Source organism: Grus americana, chromosome 4, assembly GCF_028858705.1.
Source record: "Grus americana isolate bGruAme1 chromosome 4, bGruAme1.mat, whole genome shotgun sequence".
Lineage (NCBI taxonomy): Eukaryota > Metazoa > Chordata > Aves > Gruiformes > Gruidae > Grus > Grus americana.
Genome location: NC_072855.1, coordinates 55,207,960 through 55,231,543, shown reverse-complemented (window position 1 = coordinate 55,231,543; position 23,584 = coordinate 55,207,960). Strand labels below are relative to the sequence as shown.

Sequence of the window (23,584 nt, the reverse complement as noted above, 5' to 3'; positions counted from 1 at the left end):
TAATTTTAAGCACCCAAGACGGTACTTAGCTGAGCTGTCTCACGAATTTCAGTGCCCTTGAGGCCCTAGGAAGCAACAAAGCTAAGGTATAATAGATTCCTGACTTGGACTCCCTCAACTAGACAGGTGTTATCTGTGACTTAAAGCTATAAGGAAGAAAAAAAAAAGTCACCATGAGCCTTATATCCAAGTAGGAAGGCAAAGGAGCTGGCGAAAACTTTAGAAAACAAAGAGGTACTTGACTGAAATGAGCAACACTGGTATAAAGACAGGAGAGTCAGGTCTTATCTACCTAGGAGATGAAATCCTCATCCCATTTTAAAAATCAGAATAAACACCTGTCCTGCTCTCAGAGTAGGACCCCTTCCCCTCTTCGCCCCAAACTGCTGCCTTACCAGAGCCAGCACCGCCACCTCCCCCTCCATACATGCCACCGCCTCCTGCACCACTGCCTCCACCATAGCCATCAGAGAAGTTTGGCATGAGCTTCTGTCGTTTCCTTTGCACTTCTTCTTTATCTGGGTTAGAAGGAACAGATGGGGTAAGGAGTCACCCTTACTGGTTGCCACACACAGAATAGGATGTGCATACAGAAAGCATTACTGAATTTTACTAGTTTATAAAGGAAAATGCAGAGTGCTGTAAAAGAGTCAACTCTCTTCTAGCTCCAAGTAACAGAACAACTTTGTATGTAATGAAGCAGTTAGAATCCCTCTGAGAAACAAGCTGGTGTCAAGACCCCTGCCAGACCAACAGCATCGCTCGGGCCCTCACGGTCTCTTCAGTTACGTCAGGCGCCTTGTGCTCAGACCGGGAGGGAAATGTGCAGAGATGTCTTAGGGGACTCTGTTTTCTTCAAAAGTGTCTCATGTACTTAGAGCCCTGGAAATCAGTGGTCCCAAAATTCCTCTATGTCTAAACCAAGTCACAAACCTAGCACAAGTGCACCAAACCACAAACTTGTTCAAGAAAATTTGCCTTTGGGGAATATAAGTGCAGCCTCTTCTACTAAGCAAATCTACTTCAGAAATGAACCCTTATCAAAGGGTCAGCACATCACAAGGCGCTTTGATTTCCAGTAGTGCAGAGTACCTGCAGTGCCCACTGAACTTTTGTTTAAGGGTAAGGATGGGAAGAAATGGTGAAAACAAGTTTGCTTGAAATTTACTTAAAATATCAGAAAAGTCACCAGAATAAAGATAGCTTATTTTCAGGCAGGACATAATACTGTCAAACCATGCTGAGCAGCAGTAGAAAAAAAGCCTAAATATTTTATGGTGTAAGTAATACTTAGCCCCCCTGGAAAGCAAAACACAAAGATTTAAAAGAAGTATCCCAGGGACTGGGGAAAGTGAAAATGTCATGACAAGAACTACAAAAATAGGGATACAAACATTACAGGGGTTAAAAATCCAGCAGAACTTTTGAGGGAAGAACAAAATATCCTTCCTTCATTAAACAATCTAGTAGTTTTCAACAGCCATATGACAAAAAAATTTCATGCACAGGCACATCAGTCAGCACAACAAATGAGATGAAATATATGAAATATGAAACAGTATAGTGAAAAGTACAAGTGCATTATTTCCAGGCATACATGATCTGTAAGTATGTATGCATGCATGCACCAGGCATACTCACACTGACGAGGAGAGAAAACTCTAGAGAGCAATCTAGTCAGAGAAACAAACAAAAATCCACATACACACATCTAAGTTTGTGTGAACACTTGCAACAAGGGGGAAAAAACAGTCCCTAAATGGTAATTTCATGATTAGATTGTGTAAGGGATCCAAAAATGCACATAGCAATATGGAATTAATTTTACTCCATTAAGAGGCACATAAAAGAGGTTTGCTTCAAATCTGGCAACTTTGCTCTGCAGTTGTACACTTCGCTTTCCATGAAACCTGTGCAGGAGATTCCTGAAATTATTACTGATAAGCATAAACTGCAAGTTTTTGTGATTGCATAAACTGTGATAAGCATAAACTGCAAGTTTTTGTGATTGCATGCTTTCTGCTATTTTATTATAATAGGTATAAAGTAGATTCACTTGGACATCAACCACCACCTCTCTCTCCTCAGCTGTCCTTACTCCATTACCACTGATGCACACATATTTTAGAGAGTTTGACAGGGTATTGATTTCAACACAGCTCTAAGTTAGGCACTGAAAATGCGCACGATTAGAACTTAATAGTGTAACCTGCAGGCAAGTAAACTGTTAAACAGAAAGATTATTGTCTTAGTACAATGAAACACCGATTCTGACTTGGGCCTCAAGGCATTTTTGTATCGTTAACATTACTGATCTTTAAAATCATGATTGCTGCTGCCATTCACATCAAACATTTCAAATGTAGTCTTTAAAGGGCACAGATCTGCTAGTTAAACTTCTTTTCACTAACAACTTAGGAAGCAGGTCTGATGCCATCTATTCTACTTCTGCTAAGCAACTAACATTTTAACACGAGAGATTGAAACACCACTTTACACGCTCTCAAGAAGTGTCTTGGGCTTACTTAACTAGTACAGGCAATTGGAAAATTCAAAAACACCAGTGAAATTGAGAGTCGTGATGGTAAAAGGAGAGAACTGCAAAATACGTACTTTTTCCGCCAGACACCAACCAGTCTTTGGTTTAAGGTTTCAGATGAAAGCACTGATAGTAAAATGTCCTCAGATATTATTTTGCAGAAACTCAGAGGAAGAGAGTGCCATCTGCTGTGTGGACAGGCAAGTGTCCATATAGGGAACTTGCAGGGAGTAAGCCTTACTAGGAAAATATTCATGGATTTACTGCCTACCAGTCCAACAAAAAGCCTACAAACCCATTACAGAGCTACCACTTTTCATATTAGCTCTGCACAAACCAAGGAGGCAAATACTCTATTTTCTAAAAACAGCAACTACAAAAACAAGTCCTATCTTATTAAAAGCATTCCTAGAGACCCTGCAGTTTCTGTTTCCAACATATAAAACAGGTTTAATTAATTACCTTTGATTTCTGGATAGTAGAGAAAAGGCTTTGGTTCGCTTGTTTCTAGATCAGATTTCCGACGCAGCTGTACAAATACAGATGCTGGCTTTGTGATATTGACATCTCGATACTTGGGTGTTTTGAACACAATAGCAAACTGCAAAGGAAACAATAAGCACATCATGGGTTTTGACAACTTTGCTTTTACCTTTGTGTTATTTTGTAGGAGTTGATTCATGGCTTAGGAGGCAAAAATTCTTTGCAAAAAGCTGCTACAATAATAAACTTGATTTTAGTTTTCAGTTGCACTTTTCAGTCAGAGTCCTAAAGCCTTTCGGGAAAGACAGAACTGACACACAAAGTATCGTGACATCACCTATGTTTGTGTGCACATTGTGTGCCCTTCATCATTGACCATCTGTTCTGTAGCTTTCTCAGTGTCTTCACAGGAGCTCTGAGAGCTTTTTATATATCCTATCCCAATTTACACTGGTGCATGTTAAAGCAATGGGTCCATCTCCCAATTTCCTCGCACCGTATTCCTAACCTGCCTAGTTACCTAATGTATGCCTTTCAAGAGCGGTTAAGGTCATATTATTATTAGGAAGTAACCAACAAAAGAAGAGGTTAGTATGGGATACATATACTTCCACCTAATTTACTAATTATAATATAATCCTAGTTTACAGAGATGAGAAAATCATTAACAAATGACAAATGCTCTGTTACTTACCTGTCTATGTACATCTGTAGGAGAAAAGTCTCCAAAGCCTTCCCATACACTACCATTCTCATCCTCTTCATAGAAACGTATCTGAATATCATCTGCAAAGAGTGAAAGAGACACTCTTGGGGGTGTTTCTGCATTTGTTTAACCTTTGGCTAAGTTTATTTCAGATAAAAAACAAAACAGTTACATTTTGGCTAGACGGTAATATTACATGAATAATACCTGAATTACCTTTATCCATTTTATGAAAACATCATAAATAACCCATATTTTACATCAGTTTTAGACCAGTCTAATTCTAATGACTTCACTGAAGTTGCTCTCAGTAAAAGGAGAACTACGTTCACTACCTCTTCCTATTCTAGGGCTATAAAACATTCCAGAGGAGCTTTATTTGGAACAAACATGTAAGGAGGGGAGAACTTGAAGCGTGAAACGTAGAAACCACCCTCTCTCCTCCAACGGTTTCAGTTCAAAAAAACAGTAGCAAAACCTGAAGTGCCACAGTTCAAGTTCCGCTTGCTGCTGGCAGAGTGCCACTTTGGAGCTGCAGCTCAGAGAGATGGCAACGGTGTGAGCGAGCAGCATGTCCCTCACCCCTCAAACACAGCACGGGCCAGAAACATGCTCCTCTAAACAAATTTTCTTTCATTCTCTTTGTATTTATTTATATTTTTAGGAGAAGCCAGGAAATACCACACTAGTATATTCCTTCCCCGGCACTCCTGGTGAGAGAAAAAAAAAACCCCTAGAAAAAGCCTATTCTCTCTTAGGGTGACTGATGTAGGACAGGCTTTTGGAGCAGACAGACTGCTTCCTCTGATCCACCACCTGCTAGTCTCAAGACTGAACCACCACTTCCAGTCCTGCTGTCCTGCATGCTCAGGTTCCTTCAGGCAGGAGGTTTCTGAGAGCAATGAGGTCAGGGGAAACCCCAATCCGGCTGAGGGGAAACCCCACCTCAGGGCTTCCACTGAGTCAGACATTTATTTATTTATTTTGTGCACATGAGTTATGTTTCATGTCAATCCTGACAGCAGAGGGTATATACACTACTAAAGGAAAATAGTTTTTTCAAGGGCTCAAAAGCCCTGTCTCTTTCATGAGTGGTAGAAGAACATTTTCAAGAAAGAGAGGTGGAAAAGGACAGCCTGTATTAACAGAAAACATCAACGAGATTTTATCAGCATGCGCAGGGACTGATTCCAAACAAGTGAGAACACGGCACCCGCTCCACCATGCAATCTACACCATGCACTCCCAGGTATTACCTACAGCTGAAAAATTCAAAGGATTTCCCTCACTCCCATTTTTTTCTTTTTAGTTTAGCCCCAGAACTACAACCAACCATATTAACCATTATCTTCCTAGCCAAAATCAAAGCATCCAAATTCACACTGCCCAATCCTGACACATTCATAGCCATGAGCAGAGATTATCGAAATAAGACTGTGAGAAGTATCTGTTTAGACCGAGTAATCTCTACTATTAGCATATACATAAAAATGAAGTTACTAGCACCAGTGCTGAATATATTCAGTTCGCATCGGCGGTTAATATGAGAATGCTCATACTTACTCTTTATAATCAGGAACTTAATAATAAATCAGAAACTTTAGAATAATTCAGAGCAGGTGTTAGTTAATGGAGTCAAACCACCCAGGACCCACCACCCACAAAAACCCCAGAACACGGGCAAGGGCAGAAATTTGAGAACAACAAAGATGATCATATGGTCTCTGTGGAGGCAACAAGCTGAATTTGCTTTGCAACCGACTATTTTGATTTATTCATTTTCTGGACGGCTGGCCTGACTTCTGGAAAGGCCAAGTGCTGTGCTATCAGAGCAGGAGAATGCTAAAGCAGCACAGCAGGCTTCACGTGTACCCAGATGAACATCCTGGCGTGCCTTACAATACTCAGGACTTACCTTTCTGAACCTTGTCACAGAGAAGGTAAATCTCTTCCCCTCCTGTTACGCACCCTGCTGTCCTGTCCATTCTTACGATTTTTAAGTTGGAGGCATTGGGAGCTTCTATTGAAAGGAAAAATAAAAAAACCCCATGCTTACCTTTGTAACAGTTTTAGATTTAAAAAAAAACGAACACAACCAAGCACAACACAGAAATGCAATTGAAAGACAAACCTCCAATATAACTTACCTAAATTTTCCTATGTTTTTTTAAACATGAATAAATCAACAGTTTTTCATCTGAAAGGCATAACCTTGTATTCTTTAAGCTTTGACTGAACTGTGAACTATAAAATAAGGCACTGGCCATTCCAGCACAATTACTGAGTAGCAGAGCAGTGAATTGCATCCAGCACTCCGCACTAGTACTAACTTTATGACGAGTGCATTGCAATAGAACATAATTTTTTCTTCCCTGCTTTCTTGACAGCATGACACTCTTGAGAGCTGTTCCCTGTATCTCACTCTTTGAATGCAATATGCAATGCTTTGCTTTACACTCTGGCTTACTTGAAAGCATTGTCAGTCCTTGGCCAACATACTGGACTGTGATCAAAAAGCCCATCTCCACGGATCTTAGTAGAGGCATCAATGGATACCTATTGGTCCTCAAGACAGAACTATCATCTGATAAGTAAAAGCTGCAGTGACAGACAGTTATGCTACCACAAGCTGTCTTGCCTCTGTGGAGGAGGCTTGAATGGTGCTGATGAAGAGTGTTAGAAAAAAACAAAAACCAAGAAAAATATTTTGGAACTAACAACCAAGAATTCACCTTGGGAGCTCAAAAACTAGTAACTGACCTCTATGTAGCAACTTAAAACAGCAGAAACATGCATACAAAATTTCCACTCTATTCATCTCCCTAGTTGGAGTCAAAATTTTGATGGTCAGACTCACTTCAATTGTTTTTATATGTATGGCTTGATACATGCTCTACCTCTGTTGATGCTTTGTCCTCCTCTTTGCTTTACAAGTAATCTCTATCATTATGCAGGTGTGAGAGAGAGTAATGAAAACAAATGGAATCTGTAATTGTTTCTAATGAAAATCAGGATTCCTTAAAGACACTGCTTGGTAAATCACCTCAGCCTCCAGATGAAAAGATTGTGTTTTCTCATCCAGAAAGCGCAGATCACGTGTGCCATAAGAACAGCAGACATCACTTTTTCACTCAGTGAATATATGCAAAATGGCTGTGCTACATCACTACGTTTCCCAATTAAAAGCAAGCAACAGACGATACTAAAACAATTGCATTTAATACCTTTTCATCTAGACTTTGTTCTTAAAAGGCGATGATATGGACATGACTGTTGCGCAAAGGAAAAAATGGTACTTTTTCTGAGTCATTACAGCATAACTATCAGGAACATGGTAATCCACAGCTACAGGGAGGAAAAGTCAGGCAGCAGAAAGGGTTCAGGTAAGATGAGTAAGTATAATTGAAAAGTACAACAGAAAACATGAAGTGAAAAGACACACTTAGAAAAAAGGCAAATAGAGAGATGTAACAAGTATAAAAAATACTGACAGGTCTAAAGGAAATGGATTGAGAACTCTGGTTGTGTTAGTCTTAGAAAACAAGAACGAGCAGGCAGCCAGCAAAACTGAAAGGTGTCAAATTCTCAATAGGATTGAAGCAAAGTAATTTTTCCCTCACATCTTGTGGGACAAGGCTTTGTCACAGAAGGCAACTGAAAACTGCAAAATTCAAGTACTTCTTATGAACCTAACAAGAATTTACAAAATCCTCATAATAAAAGTGGCAGGATTAAACATGCTAGGAGCAAAATAAAATCTTCCTTACATCACCATCTATTAAAAACCAGAATGATACCATGTGTACTTGGATAGACATGGGGCCAATTATCCACAGGCTACTTACTTGTTATTGATCAAATAACAGGCAAGCAGCAGGATGAGGTGAGTCTACGTTTAGCGATATCTACATACCATTTTTGTATGTACAAAAGCTCGCCCCTTATTAAAAAATAATTAAAGCCAAATATACTTACTGCTGTCATAGATTGCATCTGATATAACAGGATCAAGTTTCCGTGTGAAACTACCATTACTGTCAGGGAGAAAGGCTGTAAACATAAGACGCACCACACTGAGATCCATTTCTTTAGTCTGCTGTACTGCTGCCTGGCGAATAATTTCTCTTTCTCGTTCTGGAACCAATAAGTAGACAGATGAATTAGCACAACGGGTAGGGGATCCATAATGAAACAGAGAAAGCATTTCCAAACGTTACTATCAAAAGGCACCAACAGCGAGGAAAAGTTTTCCTTTTTGTTTAGTATCCATCAGCTTCTCTCTTTTTAAGCAGAGGAGCAGCTATTCACAATATACTGCATTCGTCTTGCAGTTTGTGCATCAGATGTTATTTAAGATAAGGTATATAATTAAGAGACAGGCAGAAAATTACTATTTTCTGCTCTCAATTTATAAAGGTTGTGAAAAGGACAAAGGTCACCACTAAGGACAACCCCTCTATACAGTGCCTGAAAGCAACATAGACCACAGGTTTTACAAGGATATGGGTGAAATGCAGCCGAATAAAACAGGTATTCTCAAAAGGACCCCAATCTACTTAAAGATATCATGTCTTGGAGCAATAATGCAAAATGACTCTATTTATCAGCTTATTATAGAGGGTAAGAGCAATAAAATACAGGTGCAGAGGTGGGTACAGGCAGCTATGGAAGGAAGTTGCTCCATTCTCATTTGCATGTTGACAGCAAAAACGCTTTCTTTCAGATTCACTAAAACACAGCAACAACACATCACCTCTTAAAGCACAAAGCCATAGGCTGTTTACCTACCCAAGGCCTTTTTCTGGCTAACAATCTGTTAGCAGAAGCTAACTCTCCTTTTAGTAAAAGGCCTATTAAAACCAGGCCATCATTTTCACATACCAGTTAGCTGTCTGTCTCCACATCCTTCTGCCTGCAGATAGCCAAGTTCAGGATGCACCAAGAGTCCTGGGTTGTACCCTTTTTTGCAAGCATCTATCATGCGTGTTTCCAGAGTTTCAAACACTTTCTTCTTTGTGACATGAAGTATTCCAAGATTTGCAAACCTGTTGAATTTTCATCGAGGGAAATATTTTCTTAATGCTTTATGCCAAACCTGCTGCAGGCAGTCTCTCTTACCAGAGGCAGTTACACAACCACAGTCAATGGAAGGACTCTATAGGCTTACTTAGGCACTATTAATTCTTGAGGGCAAATTTTCCAGCAAGAAAAATTCAGCCAAGCTTACAAAACACGTTAAATGTGTGCCATTACATGGCAATGACTGTATGGGTGCACGGGATTTTCCCCATGGCATAAGTAGTGGGATTTTCCCACTTACACTGTGGAAGCACCTTACAAAACATTTGAAAATCCGGTTCTCACACTTTGTTTGCTCTGTCTTGGCAATGACATGAATATGTCATTCTATATGGCTGTTATGCAGAGCAACTACTCAGAATAAGCTCCATCCATTCAAAATGATTTGGACAGCAAACTGAGAAGCTAAAAACAGTGCAACATTTTCCAAAGGAAACATTTTAAGCAAGGCTCTGGACATTCAGCAAGACACTTCAGGTATCTATTTGAATGAGAACTTCCATAGTACAAGATCTGCTTTTGTACAAATCTCCTGGCACATTTAAAAATCAATTAGATCTGGAAGTATAAAAACAAGACAATCACTCAATTTTCATGTGGGTCAATTGAGGATAGGAAGGCTGTTTCTAAACATCTGATGAAAAAACAAGACAGGTTAGGAAATGAGCCAAACTTTTCAAGATGAAAAGGAGCATTTAAAATAAAGCTATTTAAATTGTTGTGCTTGGTAAAGTTAGTGCACTGGGCTCGGACATCAAAAGTTAACAGTTTAAAAGAATCTCTCTCTCGCAACCTTCTCAGCTTTTTAAACTTCATCTTCTTCACCAACAAAGACATTCTTGAGATCACAGAACTAAAACTCACAGCCAGCATGAAACCTGATCTAAGCCTGAAAACGTAGACAGGAGCCTCAGCTCCATTTACTGATATAAACAATTATTCTTTTAAATTAAACAAGAACAGACCGACTACAATTTCACTATAATCTTACTGCTTTAAACTTAAAAAGTTTGCCTCATTTAGTATTTTCATGTTTATACGTGTCTTGCATTAATTTCAAATTTACTAACCCTATTTTTTAATGCTTTTCTCTTCGTTATATTCCTATTGGCAGACTTCAGCAAAAGTAAAATACCAATCAAAAGCTTTCCTTCAGTAATTCTACAGTCCCTTCACTTTGATCAAAACTACTTACATTTTAAAAAACGAGCTTAAAATACAAATTTGGACTGCACACCAACAGATTGAAACTTTACAAATTCTAAGTAAAAATTATTTGCTTAGACCTATTTAGCCTGCTTAGGGCAAATTCTACAAAGGTAAACAGAAATCCCATTTCTTTTTCTATTTAAGACACAAACAAAACACAGATCAGAGTGTCAAGACTAGTGCTCCACTTAGCTGCCTCTTAGCAGTCTTTTTGTATTGTTTCTTACAGTGTTTATACTTGATTCTCTCTCACTTAGCCCAGCTTTACAAATGAGTTGACAGACTTACCCCACAACCATATCTTTAGGTCCTGCATTAACTGTGCACACTCCATCTTCACAAAATTTACCCACTAAGCTGTGAGCATGTAAGTGGACATATTTCCCATTAGTAACTAACTGGACGATTACTTTTGCAGGTCCAACATAATTGCAGATCTGTAAATAAATATAAAAAAATGTGAGGTGGGTTGTTTGGGGTTTTTTAATGGAATAATTAATGATTCCAGTTGAGTATTTTCCGCCAGCTAAGTACAATCAAACTTACATAGGAGAAATGTATATGCATTTCCTCATGAAATACAAATGGCCTCATTACAATGACTTTTCAGACAGAGATTTTAAAGTGAATTAAGTTTATATTTATAGGTATTTTCTTAGTTCAATATGCTAAATCAACACATATTACTCAGTCCAGTAAATATTTCCCTTCAGCATACATGAGGATATATGCTAAATCCCCACCTAAGATTTTGGAGGACTGAACTATGATAAACTGTGTGTCTTAGTAAAGCCAACTCCAGAGGACTACAAGCCTTTTTTTCCCTGTTATAGTTTCTAATCACCACACACTTTTAATAGCTTTTAAAACTGTGATGTCAAGTAATACCTCAAAAACAAACCTAAAATTACTAATAACTTACCATATTGTTAATTTATTTGCATTACATATATTATTTAGAACTTTGTTTTCTTTCCTCAGAGGTAATACTTTAAGTCAGTTATCCGTTACATACCACTTTCAAATTATGCTGAATATAAAATTACCCCCTTTCAGAAAAGCAAACATTACCTTCCCTTCCAATTCACTTAATTAACCCTTTTATCAATGTTGGGTTTTTTTCCCTCCTCCACTAATTTTTCTTCTAATTTGCCTTGGGCAAAGTTCTTTGTATAACAGCAGCTTATAGATCTAATCAACCAAGGTATTAAAGGATCACGATAAATATTAAAGTGATGAATCAGTGATGAACTGAATACTTAAGGTTATATTGTTGATAAAATGCTGATAACCAGGGATTGCCACAATTTCACCACATTAATAAGTCCTGCTAGCTTCCTTCACTCCAGTTAACCCCTCTCTTGAATCCATTCCATCACATCTGAAACACTGCATATGCACAACGCATGCCCTCCCTGTCTTCCTATTCACTGCTAAAAGCAAAAAAAAATCCCAACTATGAAAAAGCTGTTCCAGGAGGAACAGGTGTGCAAAAGTCCTCTCATTACTCACTGCCTGCTAGTTAACCGTATAATACCGTATGAATCTGCATTTTACAAGCGGCAGTTTCTAAAATACAAAACATGGGTCACTCATGCTTCCTCCAGTTTCCAAATTGTAATCCCTCCCGGATTGAAACAATACAGAGATGCAGAATAATCACTGCTTCACCATTTTCACCATTTACCAGCAGTGCGAAAATGCAGGGATTCCTATGTAACTTTCACAAAGTAATTTGAAAATAAAAATGATTGTGTTGGATGCTACATGTCACCGCCACTACTACAATTAATTTTTCAAGAGGGAGGTTTTTAAAAAGTTATTTTCATTTTATCCCTCACTAAACAAGCCTTTCCCTGCTGTGAAGTTCCTAGCACATCTATAGCGTTATATTCATTATGAGTAACATGCATGTTCTAGTATCACATCAGAAAAGTTCAAGACAATCCCTCATCAGCTGTAGAAACCACAGTGAAACTGTAGGTAGGACTGCTGCACGTCAAGGACTTTCCAGCCACTGAAAGGAGAACATATAACTGCAGCGGTAACCAGATTGCAATCTCCCCCTGTTACTCAGCTCAGCATGATCTTTGTAGTCTCTCTCAGGGGAAAAACAAAAGAGTTCTTAAAACGTAATACCTTATGTAGGTCATAAGGCAAGAAAGGACTATTGTCATCATCCAGTCTGATGTCCTATCCTGCAAAGCCTACAGAATGTCCCTGAACTGTTTCCTAACCATATTTCTTACAGACAGACCTTCCTGCTTGACCTTGAGACATCCAGGTTATCTCGGTGCCCAGCAAAACAGCTTCAGTGGTTAAATATCCTTACGTACCACAAATTAACTCTGAAATAATTTTTCAGTGTCCTTGAATCACTGACACCACAATTTCAGAATATTATAATATATATGTATATTATTGTGGTACTAAGACATACAAATAACTATCACCTTTTAAGTAAGAACTTAAAAAACACTGCCAAAGGTGTTATAAGGTGGATGGTATATTACAATGCTGAATATCTACAGAAACCTAAGGATTACAGTGTTAACACAAAAACATACTCAAAACACAAGGGAGATAGGATGTGGGTGCTGTACATCAACATCAGAGCTGCGATCTGAAAAAAAAAAAAAGCTACTGAACTTCAAATTAAAGATAGGGGAAAAAAAAGAAAATAAGGAGTTCCTGGGAAGAGCATAGCTGTAATACTTGATTACATCCTGTACTGAAGCAGCATTCAATTGATCTAAACTGATAAAGTTAAAATGCTGCAGGCTCACATTTATCTGCTGTTTCTGTTTGAGAGAGATTTGTCTGAGAGATTAAAAGGACCCTGTGAACTTGAAATTGAGTCAATTTCAAAACAACAGTTGAAATTTTGTTCGGTTATTTCATTCTCCTGCGATCCAGACCATTTTTTTATAGTTTCTGGATCTTTACAAAACCTTTATAAAAATGTTTTCGTACTTCAAAGATGTTTTTTCCAGTTACTCTTACAAGCAAGAAGTGAAACCCACTGGTCAACAACAGAAAGCAAATGATGAAAAAGACCATGTCAAACCTACAAAGCCAGCAACTACAAAAATACCTATTTCTCTTTCTAATCACTTTGTTGTAGCAACTATAGCCCCAATCCTGCCTAACCTTCAGTGTGACTAGCGCTGTCCTCAATATGCGCATACAAAGTGTTCCACAGATGAGGCATCACTCAGTCTTTACAAATGGTATGTTTTCACAGAGCAGCATCATTTTTTTTTCCCCTTGCTAATTAAAGACAAAATATTTCAGATATGGTACAAATCATTTAGGCAACCGAATACTTAAAGGTCTAAGAATAACCAATGTAAAGTAACTTAAACCAATAGGAGCTGAAGACCTCTGAATGTGAAGTCACCCTCATGCCAAAAATAAGGAGTTAGGTGCTCTGCTTTAGAAGCCCAACTAAAGGGATTCAGTGCCCCGTATTCAGTCAAATTAACCATAAAAGTAAAAAGCACAAATCTTAACTTGTAATTAGCAATCTATCACTCTACAATTTAATTCCTGGGAGGGGGTGGGGGAACCAAATATGCTGGTCCTTTCTTCACCAAGAAGATTCATCAACAAAGCAGCTTGACTAATTTTCCATAAATTCCCCTCTTGAACTTGAAGTATGTGCTGAAATCCCCAATTTCAATAAGAACGCTTATCTCCAAATTGAGGTATAATTTAGGGTAGCCCCAGGACATAACTGGATGGGCAGTTCTCCTGTTCGGGTGCCTGGGTTCAGGGCTGCCTAACTGGTATGCAGCTTTGATTCGCAAGCTGAACTGCACAATGTCCAAACTCATCGGCAAGGAGATGCTGCTCATTAGCTCGACACACCTCTGAGCAATTGATTACTCAGCCTCTGGGCTGGAGGTGATTTACATCCAGCTCACAGAGAATAGGCAACTTGAGTTTGCAGCCACCCACGTAGATTTGCCCCCAAGAAGATGGAAATTCAGGACATTTCCTTCACACCACTATTTTCAGCAAATTCTTTTCACATCCAAAAATGGATCTAGTACTTCGGTGTAAAACAGGAATATGCCTACACTAACATTAGTATGCAAGATCAGGACACACATGGGCAACATGTAAGAAGGTCAGTGGAAATTTTGTGCACAAGTTTTCTCACAGTTTTTCAAATACATAAAACCAAGCAAATTATGAATAAAAAATTTAGATATTTAAGCTGGTGATAATATTAGACAATCCAGTTTTATTCTTCCTTCTTATATTATTGTTTTTTCCCCCTGGTCAAAGAGCTAGCAATGAATAAGCAGCTCAGGAGCTTTGATTTCAACTGTTCTAGATAGTAAAATTTTCCAGCGTTGTGTTACTTACACTAAGTAGATGAAAATGAATTTTTAATGAAGAATTTCAGGTAGCTTTTTACTGTAATCATGAAACTTCTCATGAAATGTATGTTCATTATCACATGTTCAGTATCTAAAGCTTCTCTGCTCTCCATAACTACCTACAAAGTTAAATAAAATCCTCTGAAAATGTAAGATGTTTTGTACATGATATTAGGATTGCTGTTAGCAAAGACAGGGTTAAACAAAGGAATATAATTCCATGTGCTATAAAGATTAGGCCCATTTTTGATATTATAGAAAAACACTACTGTTATCTAGACTCTATCATGACTGTGCTGTTAAAACAAAAGGTTTTAAATCAATTTCACCTTGCTGGCCAGTGCAGATTTGTCTGAAGTGTGAAGACTGGAGTTGCAGAACTGCTACGCTAACCCCTGACCTACATCATCTCCTAATATACTATACAGGAGGTGGTTAAATATGTAATTAACTACCAAAACATCTTGCTTAGAGACACAGTAAAACTTTCAGCACACCAGCCTTTAAATGAAAGATACATCTCAATGTGTTCCAGTTCAGCTACAAGTTGGGGGGGGGGGAGAAAGAAAAAGAAAGAAAAAAAAAGGCAAAGTCGAACAGTCTACATTATGCAAGAGGTCAGATAAGATAAATGCGGGTTTTTTTGGCCTTCAATCCATAATCCTATGAAAAGGGAGCAAGGAAACTGCAATGTTTTTTTGTGTGCACTGAAGCTGTCTTATTTTCAGGACATCCCATCGTAGCTATTGGTAAATTCTATCAGCTTTCTCTGCAGAGTTAGCCAAGCAGAAGAGAGATCCCAATGTGAGCTGCATGGACCACACCACGGCCAAGGTTTAAAAACCTGTCACAAAGCCTCCTTTTTACAGTACAGCCAAAACTCACGCTAATGTCCTTTCACAGCACTGTGATCAACTCATGGAGGTTTTATGGTGAAAGCCTTGGCACAAGAGAAAAAAACCCCAATAACAAAACAACCAAAAAACCCAAACCAAAACAAAAAAAAACCAATGCAAAAAACCCCAGCAATCTTCAGTTATGCTTACCTCAGTTACGACAAGGTGAGCACCCTCTGACAAAACAGAAAAGACTTACAGGAAAAGGTGTGAAACACTTCTGCCTTTACTGGCACCACTTGAATCAAGAACAGGCACTAACAAGCAATGGCCTTGAGGAATTTACTTGTTGTGTTCCCTTGCCAGCCTCCCCCAGCAGGTGTTGCCATGTGGAGATTCGTACTAGAAAAGCCCAGATGCACACAGTAGGACGAGAGGGAAGGAGGGGAAGGGACACACGTGTGTGTGCGGGGAAGCTTTAGATGAAATTAAAATCTGATGATCAATGAAAAGAGAAGGTTTGATGGAAAGCCAAAGAACACTTTGCCTTCTAGTTTACTCACGGAGAAATTCCATTTCCTGTATAACTCCTCATTGCAAATCTCCTTGTCATGCTATTGTGCAACCCATCATGCCTTTATAATCATTTGTATTATTATCAATCCAGATTGGATTGAAATCCAAAGATCTGGCTCAATTGAGGTAAATTATTTTATATCTGAACATACCAGTGAAATTTCACTCACTGGTTCATCATTACCATCACAACAGGAAAGGGAAAAGCAAGCAGATCCTTTGCCTGGGCTAGCAGTTTTTTCATAGCAGTTTTGCAAGGGTGTATGAAATCAGCTTTCCTGACCTCTTCTCAATTCACAAGATTAACACCCTAGGCTATCTCAGCCAATTGAGTCATGCTCATACTGATTCATTATGGAGATGCAACTGTTCCAAACTCCAGCCTTTCTCAAGAACTGCAGAAGAACTACATGCATACTGCGGAGAAAGCTGAGGAGTGGCACCAAGACAGAGGCTGAATTCTTGCCACTCTTCCCTCCCTTTCTCTCCCCATAAAGGAGAGAGTAAGAGAGAACACCAGAATTAAAATACTTTAACCCTGCTCCTCATGAGACAATCTCTAGTGCAATAGTTCAAAGAGGTAATGCAATACTGAGAGACTTTTATTAAGTTAAAAAAATACTGAAAAGAAACGGTGTTCTCTTTTCCTCACTTCCATGGAAAAAGAATCTGCTGCAAGAACCATAGGCAAAGACAGTTCTCTAATCCTAGAATGATTAATCACCACTGTCATAATCTTTATATTGTGCTAGCGCAGAATGTTTCTTTGATTAACATCCTTGATTTTTTTCCGGGGGAAAAAAGCCCCCAAAAACATTCAGCAAACCCCTGAACATAATGCTGCTCCCATTAAAACAAAAAGTTTTCTGTTGACTTTAAAGGAATTAAGTCCTTAAGAACTGAATATCCTTGATATTGAATAAGGAGGAACATAAACAGAAAAAGAAGGAAAACTTGGTAAACAGTATGTTAGAGTGAAGTGGAATAACTGACCAGACTTATGCTTTGCAGTATGCTGTAAGTGGATTAATTGAGCAGCTCAGGTCTTGCTTTATGCTAAAACTGCATCTTAAGGAAGAGCTCCATTAGTCTGGCAGAGGGCAGCAAGGTGGTAGGTGCAAGAACACTTACTGCTCAGTTGTTGGCAGATAAATACGGTGCCAAACTAACTGCACAAATCTGAAGACAACTACTTCTTCAAAATCAATTACATTTCGAAAGCTGGGATTGCAATGCAGTCAGTCTTGAGTAATTTCATACAAATTTATGTTGATAAGCAGTAATGTCCTATACACATAAGTATATGACACTTGCATTCAGTTTGCAAAATTAATGATTTATGTACTTACTTTGACCTGAGGGTATGATTTTTTGTTCTTTTCACTAGAAGCACCAGGAAGTCCACCATGTGAAGGCCCTTCGCATACATATCGGAAACGAAACCCCCTCTGTGGAAATGAAGGAAAAGAAAGCTGTTTAGAAACAAAACAAAAAAATAGCATATACACATGGGAGCACGCATGCACACACACAAACAAGACTTGCCCAGATAGCCCACAAACAGAAAAGTTACAACTGTTCATCCCTGAAATGCTGTCTGAGTGTTGGTTAACAAAAAGCACCACTGAACTGTAGCCCTGGAGAAACTGTTCTATTCTCACACTTACAGCAGCAACCCAAAATTTTTCTTTCAATAAGCGAAAATATTTTCAAGCAGAGATCTATTTATACTCTCAAAACAAGATAAAAAATAAAAGATAGAGAATGCAAGAGCAGATACTCTCTCCCGTGACTGCTGCCAGGTAAAGAGAATTGAAGCCAATAACAATCAAGGAAGTCCAAAGCATCATAAAGGAAAGAACAGGGATGAAACAGAAATGCTTCTTCCTTCAGAGAAGAGCATGTGAAAGGTATATCTCTGAGCAGAGTCCAGAAACAGCACAAAAGCTTCAGGGGATTTTGAATGGCTGGGTTTTCATCTCAGCTACATAAATAGATGTCTGAATGTACTTCAGGGAACTGCAGGATATTAGCAACCACTCTAAAGTACAGCTGTCCATTTATTCCATTTTTATTTATAGGAAATAACATCCCCTTTACTTTACAGGGTAATCTATAAGGCACTAAAGATGCAACTCTTGAGCAAATGTATTTGTTAACTGTAGTTCTACTCTGCTATATTATTTCATGTGGCCCGCAACTTTGCATACTTCCAGATCTACTCCCCAGTCCTGCAATTTATAGAAAAATCCCCATCTTATACAGGACTCCCAGTGTCCAAACAGCATCAGTTAGTGTTGTATGCTTCGTCAAGAACCATTCAGCTTCTTTCCAACAATAGACAACTCTGAATTCAAAGTCTGTATTAGCTGACAGTGAACACCACAGTTTAAAAATTACTCTGTAATCAGTAGTTTCAATATCTATCTCACTAAACCTTTTCAGTTTAAAAATTTGTTTCCCAGGCAAATGTAAAGATCTGACTTTTTTTCAGATACTCACCAGAGAATGTTATTCATCCTTAAGCACGTATTTCCCTTCCTATAGTGAACTGAGTGACCGAGTGTACTGCAAGTGAAGCACCCAGCTATGATGACCTTGAACTCAGGTTGTCCAAAAGGCAAAGCAACCTCCGCAGTCATGACGCATGAGACAACCCAGTCTCTTTGCCTCTATGCCTTCGATCCAACAGATCAGGCAGTCATCTGTGTGGCCTTCCTCCATCTATTGTGCTTGCTATCCTAGCTACATTTTTACACAATTACAGTCTTACTCCCCCCAGCTGTCTCTTTGCTCCAAAAATGATCACGGCATAGCACCTTGCTGATGGATCACCCTATTATAAACCATTGCCCAGTGTACTCCACTACAGGAGCTGCTTGCTAAGAAATCATGCATGGAAACAATGGTTTCTCCTTAGACACTGCACACTGTAGGCTCCACCATGCAAAGACACAGCATGATGTGGAATGAACTAAAACAAGAAGGAAGGGGCAGTGTATTCTTCCAAGAGTTCACAGTACACAGCTGTTTCACCTATGACCATGAAGTGTCCCTATTCCTGGAGGAATGCTCAAGCACAGAAATGTCTTGTGTGTAGCTGAAACAAATGTGCATCCTACCAGGAAGACTGGAATGCAGTATGCTTCTGCATTAGATCAAGCAGAGGATGGGATAGTTTTTAGTCACCCTCTTCTCCTGTCTACTTAACAGCTCCATAAGGTAGGAAACTATCAACTGATTGGGAGAGGCAGGAAAGGGGTCTCCATATACTGTAACAGCTTCAGGAGGAATACTTGTAATTGCTGATGACACCAGCTGAAGGGTAAACAATACCTTGGCATACTTCAGGGCAATCTTCACCCAGCAATTACTTTGTACATCAGTTGCATGAAAACTAACCGGTGCATTGGAATGACATTCATACTGTCAGAGGAGCATAAAGGAAGTGTTTGCTACACAGTCACAAAAAAAAGTAACATTCAATCATTTATCTTCATTTTTCTTGGGTTATTCAAAACAGTCAACTATGACAAAAGGAATTGCAAAGGACAACAGAATTTCTTTACCATGGCAAAGCAGGAGCCAAAGGTTCCTGTAACTTGGGAACAGAATGAAATGTTTTTATTTTTTCTTTCATGTTTTTAAAGAAACATGAAACATTCTAAAAATCTTGGTGTTTGGTCTATTCCTTTAAGTTTCAAAATACTGGGATACTATAAGAGTCACTTCTAAGATGAAGAGTCTATACTTAGCAAGACATTTTTTTAAAACCCTCAGGGTTGGGTTTTTTTTTTTTGTCTTATGACACTTCCAGAGAGACACAAAGATGAAAACAGAACAAAACAGGAAACGATTTAACTCAAAAGTGAGAGGAAAAACTGCTCATGGTTAAGTGCCACATCTGTTATAAGAGTTCAACCTCTTCCATACTCTTTTTTTCCCCCATCTTAAGTCATAATTTTGTTCAGAGCTGAATATAGTGACAGCTACCTTAAAGATTTTCAAAATGTAGTGGTGTTCTTACCTGTTTTGGCTGTTCTATGATTTGAAGATAGGGTCCATCTGCTAACATAAAAGAAAGAAAAGTCATAATAGAAATTATTTTTCTATTACTATGACATATAAGCTGCAGGGGTAAAACTGATGTCCTTAAATCTCGAGATAAAATTTTTGAAAGCACGTAAGCATCTTCAGAACTTAAGTTTTAATAAATAATCACTTGGCAATCTCTTGTTTCCAACATTCCCTAAAACCAGTGGAGTAAGAAGGGAAGGATTAACTCAAAAAAGTTAATTTTAGCTCAGAGGGCCTAAATGAGCAACTCTGATCACTCAGTTAAGACTAAGGTAAGAACAGGATCCTCCCCTTGCCACTGCCAAGCAGCCTGGCCTTCCCGAGCTAAGGTTAACTTTTGTATTTAAACCCCTTGGGCTCTAAAGACTATACTCACAAGCTTTTGACCCTAGGGCTTCCTACCGAATAGGTGCTTTTGAAAGTCTAGAGACAGCCAATGGGAAGCTCTGAGGTATGGGAATATAGGAGGAATTTAAGCTGTCTCAACATGCCCTAGCAGTCAGAACCACTTTAAAAAAAAAAAAAAAGGCATTGAGGAGAGTAAACAATTTACATTCTTTTAATAATTTCAGATACACTTTTAAATATACTACTGTGCCTCTCAAAACACTGAACACACTCCATTTAACTACAGATGCAGACTCTACAAGGAGATTCATCTTTGAGCACGATGCCAATATATAGGATTATGTTCTACTAGAATTCTATTTATGTCTTTCAAAGAAGGCTTTCTTGAATAGCTTTCAGTCTTGCACCACTCCCTGAACAGTGGCTAACTTCATACCATAAACCTCATTCAAAATTCACCAGTTTAAATAGCCTCTGAGCAGGCCCTAAATCCAATGAGAGCTTGGTGCCACCACAGTTAAGAATTCATCACTTGATCAAAGCTTAGCTCCAACTCTGATTGTTTAGATTATTTACGTTGAGAAGGAAAGTTCTCTAGGTGGATGGCTGTGAAATACCTCTTAAAATGCAAGCCAACCTCGAGTCTGAAAACGACAGTTGAGAGAGGTATGATTTCTTCCCTGCCTCTTGCTAAGCAGAGAAGATGATTTGGATTTCAATGCTAAGAATTCAATTGTTATCAAAGCAGATCCCAAATGACAGTTTCACTGTGAATACTTACACGATATTTTGCCAGCTATATTCCTGTTGGAATTATGTATCATCACTTAGACTCTATTAAAGGTATTAATGCTAAGAAATCAAGCAAGCTCACTGGGACATGTGAAACCTCCAAAGCAGACAAGCCACAGCTATGCAGCAGAGCCTGCAAACGTATAAAGCATACCATTCCCTGCCAACATCCAGGCGTGATCTGACACCGAACAACTGCACCATGTGCAAGAACCACACCATCCAGCTACCTCAACTAGGTAGTACTTGGCTTCAGCACAGCAATACATACTTGCATCATCTTTAATTTGCCAATAGGTCTACTGTTCACTGATAATTAAAAATGGCAGAGGATTCATTAATTTATAGTTTGTAGTATGACTACATGCATCCTTCTCAGCTCCTCAATGTAACTTCACTTTAATAAAATAGACCTTCATGTCTTTAGTCAGCACAGGTCTTAACTGAACGGGCTTCTCTCAAAATGAAAGTTGTGATAAATATGCTAAGAGATGGAATTAATATTTTGCTGTTGAAGTTAGCTGACTCAGCAATTGAATTAGCTTCATGCCATAGTTATACTGCAAATGTCAGTCACAACAATTTCACATATAAAGATAATTTCTTTCCCAAGCCAACGCTCTTCCTGTGAAAAAGTAAACAGCGCTACAATTAAAATCTTGAAGTCATGCAAAACAATTGCCTCAAGACCACATACACATCATCTTGCGTTAGAAAGCATGACAAACAGTTTGGACTTCAGAAACTTTTAAAGACACAGAGTAATATTTACCTTTGGTGTGGTTTTACGTTTCACTTTTTGTCTGTAACATGGAGTCAAAATGAGTTGAGTTGGGTTTAGGCATTATATCAGCATTTAAATATAAGACCTCAGTTCACAGAACTTTCATCCTCCTCATCTAAAAATGTTATACTTTAACAGTATACTTTAACCGGAAGCCTGGGTACTGGCAGAAATAATGCACCTAAAATACAACTGTGTAGTTCAACTTTCAACCAAGCCTCCAGGGTAGGATCTGCCAAGTAATTGGCATATACATTGGGTTAGTATCGGCACAAAATACTACTGCTTTCTCTCAAACATTAGCCAGAAAAGGAAGCACTCTTATCCAATCACTAAGTGGCTGCAGCAGTCCCCCAGGTTCCAATTTTTTGTCAGCATGAGGAAATTCAAACTCCGAAGAGAGGGATATAAACTATATTGGTATATTGGAAAGCTCAAGGGGAATTCTTTGTACTGTTGAAATGGCTTCACCTTGCACGGCACTTGTGAAAACTCAGGAAAATGGAAAACTTAGGACTATGGTTCTTATGTCCCCTTCAAAAAAAGCTTATAAAAAGCATACAAATATACTGATACAAAAAAATCAAAGCATCTTACATACTAATACTAGGGGAGTGCAAAAAAGGTGCAGTGCAAATGTACAAAGGCAAATTAGATGCTTGTTATCATTAATCCAGATTATATAAATCACATACCAATATATATAAAACAAAGTTTAATGAGGTTTTACTTTAACCTTTAGGTTTTGTGTTTAAACATTTTCTTTTTTACAATGACTCAGTAATTCTCTGGTATAGCATCTGAACCAGATCCAAGTAACATTACAGAGAAGGCACTCTAATGCAAGGCACTTAATTACATCTGCAATGCTATTTAAAAATAAAGCAGCAATTTTCAAGGTAACTTCCAAGCATAAATGGCATGTTATTTTGACTATAAAAAGGATTTTACTTAGTGAAAGGTCTCATACAGCTGTTTTCACTAAATTCTGAATACTTTCCAGAAGTACATTAGACAGACAGCCTAACATCGGCTATATGTGGCTCCTTCTTTCTCTCCATGGGAAAAGATGTTTGGTGTTTTGCACAGGGAAGTTTTTATTATATCGTCTCTATTAGTAGGCATATCTGGTCTAAGTAGACAGCAGGAACCTTAAGATGTACACCTTGTAAGAGGAATCAATAATGATGATATTTCTGATGATCTTTTGCATCTCTGTTCTAGGCTGGAAAGTTGCTTGCTTCAAGTTCTTGTTTAATGAGCAACCTTTTTTTACGTGTTAAACAACCACAAGAAGGAATGCTACTTAATGCATCGCTTAAGTTCTACTTTTGCCCTACAGAGAGGCTGAAGTAGCATACAGTCACAGAGCTGGCTTCTACACAGGGATGACTCTCATGGTTGCCAAGAGCCAAGTTTTGACATGAGTACTCCTTATGATTTGCCTGACACTGCTGCAGTTCAGGAGGGCTAAGAACTGCAACTAAAACATGCAGTCCTCCAGCCTGGAGGGGGTTTGGTGCAGACTGCCACATCCTGGCTATGCTTCAGTGCTTCCTTTTCTGTCTTCTCGCCTCAGTTGCCACAGACTGACTCGCATCCCACTGCCTCCCCTCCAGCCTGAGTCACAGTCCCACTTCCCTACGTCGTCTTCAACTGCTACATTTCTTCATTTTCCTTCCTGCCTGAGTCAGAGGCCCTCCTGCATCTTGACACTCCCACCACTTGCATTCTTTCTTCCTCTTGACAGGCCTCACCCTGCACACA

The 23,584-nt window shown here is 38.7% G+C and overlaps 1 protein-coding gene across 3 annotated transcripts in view; it reads right to left on the bottom strand.

The window, feature by feature from the left end:
- Positions 1–23,584, bottom strand: part of NFKB1 (nuclear factor kappa B subunit 1) — a 59,030-nt gene that overhangs the window by 17,937 nt on the left and 17,509 nt on the right. The window contains exons 4-12 of one of the 3 annotated variants that reach the window (XM_054825651.1): positions 19,844–19,884; positions 17,166–17,264; positions 10,305–10,453; positions 8,610–8,773; positions 7,704–7,862; positions 5,644–5,748; positions 3,717–3,808; positions 3,002–3,140; positions 396–518 (exon numbers count right to left, since the gene is read on the bottom strand). In XM_054825651.1, coding sequence (XP_054681626.1) covers positions 396–518; positions 3,002–3,140; positions 3,717–3,808; positions 5,644–5,748; positions 7,704–7,862; positions 8,610–8,773; positions 10,305–10,453; positions 17,166–17,264; positions 19,844–19,884 — 1,071 coding nt within the window. The remainder of the gene's footprint in view (positions 1–395; positions 519–3,001; positions 3,141–3,716; positions 3,809–5,643; positions 5,749–7,703; positions 7,863–8,609; positions 8,774–10,304; positions 10,454–17,165; positions 17,265–19,843; positions 19,885–23,584) is intronic. The other 2 variants (XM_054825649.1, XM_054825650.1) reach the window with 2 other exon arrangements.